General features: G+C 43.5%; 1 protein-coding gene across 1 annotated transcript; it reads left to right on the top strand.

The window, feature by feature from the left end:
- Positions 1–348: 348 nt before the first annotated feature.
- BCL2A1 (BCL2 related protein A1) lies at positions 349–5,377 on the top strand. Its single transcript, XM_081965172.1, has 2 exons — positions 349–1,127; positions 5,096–5,377. The coding sequence occupies exons 1-2, from the start codon at positions 717–719 to the stop codon at positions 5,204–5,206; spliced, it is 522 nt and encodes a 173-aa protein (XP_081821298.1). The 5' UTR covers positions 349–716; the 3' UTR covers positions 5,207–5,377.
- Positions 5,378–9,904: the final 4,527 nt, after the last annotated feature.

Raw genomic sequence — 9,904 nt, 5'->3', positions numbered from 1 at the left:
AATAAAAGAGGGTTTGGGGGACTAAGCGCGTGATTTATGCTTTGTCAGGAAGCATAAATCACACGTATTCCTTGATTTGGGGAACTACACATTTCCCATTCTTAAATAACTATCACATGGAAATGTACCGATTAATATTAATAATGATAAGCGTCACATATCTTCTCCGCTGTGCTTGGCGTAGAAAAAAATCCATGCCCCATGGAAATTAAGAACCTTGTCGTACAAGAAATGGAAAACAGAGAAACAGCGTGTGGGTTCCATGTTCCGAGTACGTTAGTCAAATGTCAAAATAGTATCCAACACACTTGGCACTTGTATCAGTTTAAGCCTCCTAGGTTTGGTAACCTTAAACCAGATTTCATGTTATCTTTTATTTGATGTAGTAGGGTTTCAACACTTCCTCTAAACTGAATTTCGAGAATAAATCATGTTAGAAGGCTCAGCTTCACAGCTGCTGTATTTTTCCCTCCCTCCGATCGCAAAACTTTCACTTCCTAATCACATGTGCTATGTTGATTTACATAGGGATGTTTTACACGCACCGTGATGGTTATTCACGAGGTTTTGAAAAAAGGAAAATTCCACCCTCCGATGGAAAAAGCTGAAGTTGTTTCGTGAATTGCCAGGCGACCGGACACACATTCTTGAAAGCTCTGCTGAGAATCAAGTTCCTTCTTCTTTTGTCCTCTTCGAGTTATTTATTCTTCTTTCAAATGGAAAGCTACAATTTCCTTTATGTAAACACCTTGGTGCAAGATTACCTGAAGTACATTTGTCCAGAGGCTCAACTCGCAGCAGCCCCAAACCGAGTGGCTGAAGTCCTTCGTAAAGCGGGATCGTCTGCTCAGAGAGAGGTAGAAGACAAACTGAGACCATACGTGGACTCACTAGAGATTCATTCGGTAGAAGAAGCCGGTAATGTTTTCAGCCAAGTGATGGAAGGCGAATTTGCGGATGGGGAAATTAACTGGGGACGCATTCTGACAATATTCCTGTTCGGTGGCATCCTGGCCAAAAAGCTCCAAGGACCGTTGGCAAAAGAAAACTTGAAACAGATCTCTTATTTCATCACAGACTATATCGTGAGCACCAAAGGAAAGTGGATCAGCGAGAATGGAGGATGGGTAAGTTTTCTCAGCCTGTTTACCTTTTTATTGTTCAGACTTTAAGTTGTGTCCGACTCTTCACAACCACATGGACCACAGTATTCCAGCCCTCCCACCCCCCCCGCTGTCTCTCTGAGTCTTCCCAAACTCAAACTGACATTATCCAACATCTCATCCTCTGTCGTCCTTCTCTTTTCGCCTTCACTGTTTGCCCTTTAGCTTCATTAGTTTTTCACGCAGAACGTGAGACCAAAAGCTCACAGAACTAGATATTAATTTAATAGCTCATAATAATGCAACACATTGATTTAACAATACTGAATTTTTCTGCTGATCACTCCGCGTCGAAGGTACTGCATTATTTGCTTAAACCTTACCGTAAATCAGTAGTATTGTATCCAGTGGTGGGATTCAGCCAATTCGCACCACTTCGGGAGGTTAACAACCGGTTCTGAGCAGTTTGGCGAACCGGTTGTTGGAAGACATCATTAGGGCAGAGAACCGGTTGTTAAATTATTTGAATCCCACCACTGATTGTATCCATAAATAAACTCTGAATAAATATGAAAGACATCTGTAAATCTACTTGCGTGTTGAAATGGAAAACTCACATTAGTGACTAGGGCTTTGAATGAATATCCTAGTAAATATTGCCTTATATAGTACAACTCGATAGTACAGCCCAATAGAATCCTATCAAACATTCAACGAGTTTATTACTATGCAATAGAGGTAAAATTATTCCTAAAAATCAGAAAAATTCAACAGTATGGTAACAATACTGCAGAACTCAGTGGAATTTTTTCTGAGTGGGTAATTGGCATTTATTACTAATTTTCTCTCTCTCTCTCTCTCTCTCTCTCTCTCTCTCTCTCTCTTTCTCCCTCTCTCCCCCCTCCCTCCCTCACACACACACATACACCTCGCTTCTTTTAGTTTTAATAGTCTTGCAGGCCGCTAACAGGCAACAAGTTACATATTAAATCAAACTCTGGCTTGTCTTTGAGGTTTTATGTTTGCTAATTATTTGCCTTGAAACACAGCAAAAGAAACTTGCCATAGCAGAAGAAAGAAAGCACACGGTAGCATATTCCCCTTCCTCATCGGAACAGGAACTTGCAAAATGCCTGGTTTGTTTTTTTTCCCGTGTTCCTAAGAAACGTGGCAAAGGGTGTGATATTGGCAACCTACTATGCAATCCTGAAATATATTGATTCCCAATTAACTGTAGCCTTGCTGGGATCTTTCAGACAGGACTCTCTCTCCCCCATCATTTCAGGGACACTCACGGTAGTCAAGGAAAAGAAAAATGATCCTGCATTTAAGAAATCAGAATTCCCCATAGATGAATCAAATAGAAAAAGGCTCCTCGCTGTATTCTCTGCAAATCTAAGATGGCTTTTTCACTTTGATGTTTGGGGGAAACCCCTAATCTTCCTTTCAGGGAATTATAACAATTCTCAATTCCTGTACGTGATGGTTTCCCTATTTTAATCTTGATCTGCAGTGAGATTTCTGGTGGGTGTAACCGAGAACCACATTTACATCTACAGCATATGGTGTTTTTCCCTTGGAGTTTCTATTTAATTTCTACAAAATAGAAATGGCAACGGAGGGCAAATTCCTCCCAAATCATTTGAGCCAGACTAAAAAATGGCACCTCGTTCGTGGTGGTCAGCTTGGCTTCAGACAATGTACTGAGCCAAAATAATAAGCAAAAAGAACTGGGCTTCTGTTATACTATTAAGCTCCAAATAAGACTTAACGACATTCAATACTAACAAAATTTAACGTGCAATGTGACATCCGTTTGCTCTTTAGTTGATCCGGACGGCGTATTGTGTGAACGGTGTGCCAAAAAAGCCAATGCAATCCTAGGCTGCATTAATAGAGGGACAGAACCAAGATCACGTGAAGTTCTAGTATGGCTTTACAAAGCCTTAGTATGACCACACTTGGAATATTCCGTCTACTTCTGGCCACCACAGTATAAAAAAAGATGTTGAGACCCTGGAAAGAGTGCAGAGAAGAGCAACAAAAATGATTAGGGGCCTGGAGACAAAAACAATTGCAGGAAGTGGGTATGTTTAGTCTGATGAAAAGAAGGACTCAGGGGGACATGAAAGCAGTCTTCCAATATCTCAGGGGTTGCCACAAAGAAGAGGGAGTCAAGCTATTCTCCAAAGCACCTGAGGGTAGGACAAGAAGCAATGGGTGGAAACTATTCAAGGAGAGAAGCAACCTAGAACTAAGGAGAAATGTTCTTCCTTAGTGAGAATGATCCATCAATGGAATGGCTTGTCTTCAGAAGTTGTGGGTGCTTTCATGACTGGGGAGATTGGACAGCCACTTGTCTGAAAGGGTACAGGGTCTTCTGCTCCAGCAGGGGGTTGGACTAGAAGATCTCCAAGGTCCCTTCCAACTCTTGTTGTTCTATGAATACAGGCAGTTGTCTTTTTGTTCTGATTCTGCCAGCAACTTCTATGACTCTGTTTCACATTCTTCTTGCTGGGGTAAAAGTCTTGGAATTATCTGAGGGAAACCTTAAGACATAATTATGCATATATAACTGTGGTGCATGTGTGCATTTTTTTTAAAAATTGCAAGCTTGCTGGTGGTTTTTTTTTTTTTTCACTTGTTCCGTTACATTTCCGTTCGCTCTTGATGGCAGCTTCCTACCTCCAAATCCACCAGGTGGCAGCAATAAATCTCCAAAATCAAAATAAAACTGCAATTTTGTTAAAACATGGCATGATCAAGATGCAACAAACAGTGGCTTGAACCCTTGTGAAAAGAGATCTCCTCCGATAAGGCTCATTTTTACAGTTTTCATTTGAAATATTTAAGGGATGCGGTGGCTCAGTGAGTAAGACGCTGAGCTTGTCAATCAGAAGGTCAGCAGTTTGGCGGTTCGAATCCCTAGCGCCGCGTAACAGAGTGAGCTCCCGTTACTTGTCCCAGCTTCTGCCAACCTAGCAGTTCGAAAGCAGGTAAAAAATGCAAGTAGAAAAATAGGGACCACCTTTGGTGGGAAGGTAACAGCGTTCTGTGCACCTTCGGCATTTAGTCATGCCGACCATATGATCACAGAGACGTCTTCGGACAGCGCTGGCTCTTCGGCTTTGAAACGGAGATGAGCATCGCCCCCTAGAGTCGGGAACAACTAGCACATATGTGCGAGGGGAACCTTTACCTTTACCGTGAAATATTTAAAGTTATTATTTTCACAGGAAGCTTGGCCCCAGCGCCATAGCGCAAGGCATAAGATACTTAGCAAGCAAATCCAAACGTTGTGTGATTTGCAAGCCACAATAGCTGGTTCACACAAGCACTAGGTGAAGGCCAAGTGTGGTTTTATGCACTATGCATAAACCAGAGAAGCTGGAAGCAGATTCGGACAGTGAGGAGGTTGGGGAGGAACATGGGCCAGTCTGGGGAAGGCTGTGATGAGGGCTCTGTGTCAGGCAGAGAGGGGGCCAGAGCCGTATGCCAGTTATCAGCTGCCTTCGGAGCCAGACATCAGTCAGCTGGAGCCTATTCCCAGTGTGCACATTCGCAGAGTTGCCAGACGAAGGGAACAGCTAAAGAACAGGGTCGACTTGGGAGTAAGGCCACAGGTGGATGATAAATGTCTCCTCCCAGAGAAAATAAAAGAGGAGTGAAAGGGGAGTGGAGTTTGCAGGAGATAATTAGTTTGCTTCATTGGTTCGTGACTTTCTGAGACTCCTTGCCAAGTTTTGCAGATATCGGCCTGTCAGTTCTCCAAGCCAGATAAGGTCTGTGACTGTAAATCCTCCCTTGAAAGACTTTGCTGGATGTGAATGAGTGGAATTCACAGCAAATTAATAAAAGGGTTTTTTTGCTGGGACAAGGAGTTTGCTTCATGCTCTTGGGTAGCCTCGGTCAAAACACCTCTTGGTTTCTGGCCAGGTGCCTTAACCATTAGACAAAAGTGATTCTCATCATTTTCTTCTCTTTGCTTGCAGGACAATGGCTTCATAACAAAATTTGAGGAAAGAGGCTCCTGGGTATCCTTATCTACTTTGAAGACAAAGATCTTGGCTGTTTTTTCCATCTTCAATCAGTATCACTCATAAACCTGGTCAATGCTTTTCTTGAGGATGTTACACTGGGATGACTTCCAGAAACATTTCCCTCTTAGTAGAAGACTGAGAAGGGGAAGGGGAAAGAATATTATATTTCAAACTTTATTTATATGTTATTTATTATATATATATACATATATGTTTCTTTTGGGGAAATGCTTGAAGATATTAGTGTGCAGTAAAATAAATGGTTTAGCTGCTCAGCATAGAAATTATTTCTATCTCATCAAGGGTACTGCTCAAGATTTCTGAGAATGGTGGGGCTACTCCAGGGGGAACCATGGCCCAAGTTGCATAGTGCAGTGTATGTCAGTGTATTGCACAGAAGTAGTCAGAGAAGGGTCATCCTTTCCTGCAGACTGGCTTGCTGCTTCGTGACAGACCTTTTGGTTAAGAAATCTCCGCCAAAGTCAGTCCCAGAAGCAGCCTGGATAAGAAAATAATCAACATGTGGCTTGCATAGAGAAGATGATTAAGGGCCTGGAGGCCAAAACATACAAAGAACGGTTGCAGGAATTGGATAAGGCTCATCTAGAGAAAAGAAGGATCTACTGCATCCAGTTTTGGTTGCCACAATGTAAAAAAGACGCCGAGACTCTAGAAAGAGTGTAGAGAAGGGCAACAAAGATGATTAGGGGACTGGAGACTAAAACATATGAAGAACGGTTGCAGGAACTGGGTATGTTTAGCTTAAGAGAAAGAAGGACTAGGGGAGACATGATAGCAGTGTTCCAATATCTCAGGGGCTGCCACAAAGAAGAGGGATTCAAGCTATTCTCCAAAGCACCTGAGGGTAGAACAAGAAGCAATGGGTGGAAACTAATCAAGGAGAGAAGCAACTTAGAACTAAGGAGAAATTTCCTGACAGTTAGAACAATTAATCAATGGAACAACTTGCCTCCAGAAGTTGTGAATGCTCCAACACTGGAAGTCTTTAAGAAGAGGTTGGATAGCCATTTGTCTGAAGTGGTGTAGGGTTTCCTGCTTGAGCAGGGGGTTGGACTAGAAGACCTCCAAGGTCCCTTCCAACTCTGTTATTCTATTCTAAGGAGTAGGGGTGACAGGATAGCAGTGTTCCAATATCTGAGGGGCTGCCACACAGAAGAGGGGGGTCAACCAGTGGTGGTATTCTAATGGTTTGGATCAGATCACCCAAACTGGTAACGGAAACCGTGGGTGGCCTGGCCCACTTGCCCCGGCTCTACAGGATCCCATTTAAGGCCTTTTTCCAATTGCGCATACACGGAAGGTGGCACGTGCGAGTAAAGAGAGCGTGCTTGCGCATTCACATTTGTCAATCGGTAGGAAGGCAAGTGAATCCCACTCCTGGGGTCAACCTATTCTCCAAAGCACCTGAAGACAAGACAGGAATGCCTTGGAAATGAAGGAGAGAACCAACCTAGAACTAAGGAGAAATTTCCTAACAGAGAGAAGAGAGATTGTGGGTGCTCCATCACTGGAGGCTTTAGAAGAAGAGTCTGGGCAGCCACTTGTCTGAATTGGTCTAGTAGGGTCTCCTGCCTGAGCAGGGGGCTGGACTAGAAGACCTCCAAGATCTCTTCCAACTCTTATTATTCTGTATTCTGAGCTCACCTAATGTGCCGGTATGTGAGAAAGGCCTTGAGAGATAGTTGAAGAAATGCTATTTTAGGGAAAGGACAGATAAGAAGATACTATACTTTCAGGCCTGCAAGATTCTCTTAATGCAGCCTTGCAATGAAGTAGAATTAGCTCAACTGATTGTGCTTTCTGTCTGGTCTACCTTAAAAGGCTGGCATCCATATTGCAAGTCTGAAATTGCAAATCTCCCGCCATCTCCTATACAGCATGAGAAGCTAGTGGGGGGTGGGATCCCTTTGAGCCTCTTTCTCCATCCATTAGGCAGCTAAGGGCTAAGCCCTTTCTTTCCTGATCATTCCCTAGGAAGCATTTCCTCAGCCTGACTCTCAAGGTCTTTCTCACATACCATTACACCTGACAGGGTAAATCATTATTTCTTTAGCCACAAAAGAAGTCATAAAGCACAATGGCTTGACTCACAGGACATGACAAAGTACCAGCAAACCAATATTACAATGTAAGTGTGTGGCTTAGACCCAGCTGCATTCAACCACAGCTCCTGCAATCTTCACCTTGTGGACTATGTAGACATTATACTCGTTAATGGAAGCCAACCCTACTATTAAACATTGTTTGGGCTTACATATGCAAGGCTATTGCTTGCTTAATTGTGGCTAACTGAATACATAATCTTGAATTAGGAGATGAAATCATGAGACAGCAATAATTTGTTCAGAAAATAGGGATGCAGAGTACAACAGAACTGATTTTATAAAACTAGAAGCTAGGGCTGAGTGAATCTTGTTTCCATTGTTCAGGAGCCCCTTTTGGTCATCTTCCAAGACATCATGCAAGACTCTACATTCTACACATGGAACATTCTGTATTTTTCTCTGAACAGGGCACTCTGGCTAGTCCTGAAAATTTAAGGTAAATCTCCCAGAATAGCAAGTTGGTTGCTGTGTTCCAGATGAGAACAGTCTGATCCCTGAGCAACTAGACCACCCTGTTCCAGAGGGGAAAATTGAATGTTTTGGTATGTTCCATGCCTCAAAGTTTGCCCCTCCTTCTCCAACTTTTTTTTTTGCACAATCATTTTACCTACCACCTCCCCAACACCCTCCCCCCAATCTATATATATAAAAAAGGCGAATACCACTCACTCATCTCCAGAACCGTAAAGCCTACAAACTTCAAATTTGGCACATATGTTCCTCTTGGCTTCCAAGTGCTTGCTAAGAAAGGATTTTTCAAAATGACCACCAGATCATTAGTATTCCTTATACAGTATTATATTAACACGCTCTGATGCTAAGGAGTTAGACGTTCTACTCACCCTCCCCACCTGAAAGGAACTCTGTTCCAACTGCCAGTTGCCTTCTATTAACACACTCTGATGCTACCCCTTCCCTAGACTGGGTGTGGGCGTGGCCAGCGCGTGACTCATTTGGCCTGCGGGCTGGGAGTTTAGACATTCTACTTCCCCTCCCCACCTGAAAAGAGCTCTATTCCAACTGCCAGTTGTCTTAGATTAACATGCTCTGATGTTAAAGAGTTATACATTCTACATTAAGTTTCACGCTTCAAGTATCAAGCCCAATCACATAGTTTCATAGCGAAGAACGAGTATCCAGCTAGTCTTATATATAACCTCCAGCTGTAAAAAGGTGGACCACGCTACCATAAACTATGGCTTACAATTTGCAAAGGATGCGTGCACACATTAATGGGATTTTCCCATGTATTTTGCCAGGAAATGTACATAAGGCCGCCTCAAAAGGCATCCCCCCTCCTAACCATACCAATGTGCTCTGAATCCAATGGCAGTGTCGGTTTTGCTCTGTGAATTCATGGGGAGCTAACCCTAACCCTTAGTGGAATTTTCCCCAATGGGATTTTCCCATGTATTTTGCCAGGAAACTTACATAAGGCCGCCTCAAAAGTGTAATTTTCCCCAATGGGATTTTCCCATGTATTTTGCCAGGAAATGTACATAAGGCAGGCCCTCCTAACCATACCAATGGGCTCTGAATCCAATGGCAGTGTCGGTTTTGCTCTACGAATTCATGGGGAGCTAACCCTAACCCTTAGTGGAATTTTCCCCAATGGGATTTTCCCATGTATTTTGCCAGGAAACTTACATAAGGCCGCCTCAAAAGGCGTCCCCCCTCCAAACCATACCGATGGGCTCTGAATCCAATGGCAGTGTCGGTTTTGCTCTGTGAATTCATGGGGAGCTAACCCTAACCCTAAGTGGAATTTTCCCCAATGGGATTTTCCCATGTATTTTGCCAGGAAATGTTCATAAGGCCGGCTCAAAAGGCGTCCCCCCTCCTAACCATACCGATGGGCTCTGAATCCAATGGCAGAGTCGGTTTTGCTCTGCGAAGTCATGGGGAGCTAACCCTAACCCTAAGTGGAATTTTCCCCAATGGGATTTTCCCATGTATTTTGCCAGGAAACTTACATAAGGCCGCCTCAAAAGGCGTGTCCCCTCCTAACCATACCGATGGGCTCTGAATCCAATGGCAGTGTCGGTTTTGCTCTGCGAAGTCATGGGGAGCTAACCCTTACACTGACTAAGCCAGGTCAATTAAACAATCTACAAAAACGGCCCTCCGGTACAAATTAAGTGGCATCGCCTATCATTGGCTAGGAAGGGAGATCATGTTATCAGCAGGTTTGATAGTTATCAGCCCAGAAAATGCAAAGAGATGCCTTCCGCCCACAGTGAAAGCCGCAGAAGAGGGATGCACCAACAGAACGTTTTGTTCCACACAGGACAATTCTTGCAGGAAACGCATCGCCTTTGAAATGTTTTCCTTTTTTTATTTTTCTTTTATTCTTCACCTTTACAACCGCATGTGTGTGTGCTGTTTTGCAATCTAGAGGGTTGTCCAAAGGAAGGCATCAACAGATGTCAGCTTAATAAATACAGGTAGTCCTCAAGTTGCGACCACAATCGAGCCCAATTGAGCTCGGCAACCGTCGTAAGTATGAATCACTTGCAGAGCCTCTGAATTTGGATCAGGTGACCACAGGGATGCTGCAATGGTCGTTAAGTGTGAAAAACTGTCGTCAGTCACTTTTTACAGCGCCGTTGTAATTTGGAATGGTCCCCGAATGAAC

The sequence above is a fragment of the Natrix helvetica genome (genome assembly GCF_964273705.1).
Source record: "Natrix helvetica genome assembly, chromosome: 12".
In the NCBI taxonomy this organism is placed as follows: domain Eukaryota; kingdom Metazoa; phylum Chordata; class Lepidosauria; order Squamata; family Natricidae; genus Natrix; species Natrix helvetica.
This window is presented reverse-complemented; position numbering and strand designations above follow the sequence as displayed.

Bases quoted from the DNA above. Each gene is read 5' to 3' on its own strand.
- BCL2A1 (XM_081965172.1), top strand. From the start codon at position 717: ATGGAAAGCTACAATTTCCTTTATGTAAACACCTTGGTGCAAGATTAC. The intron at 1,128-5,095 runs GTAAGTTTTCTC...CTTTGCTTGCAG, and splicing joins TCAGCGAGAATGGAGGATGG to GACAATGGCTTCATAACAAA.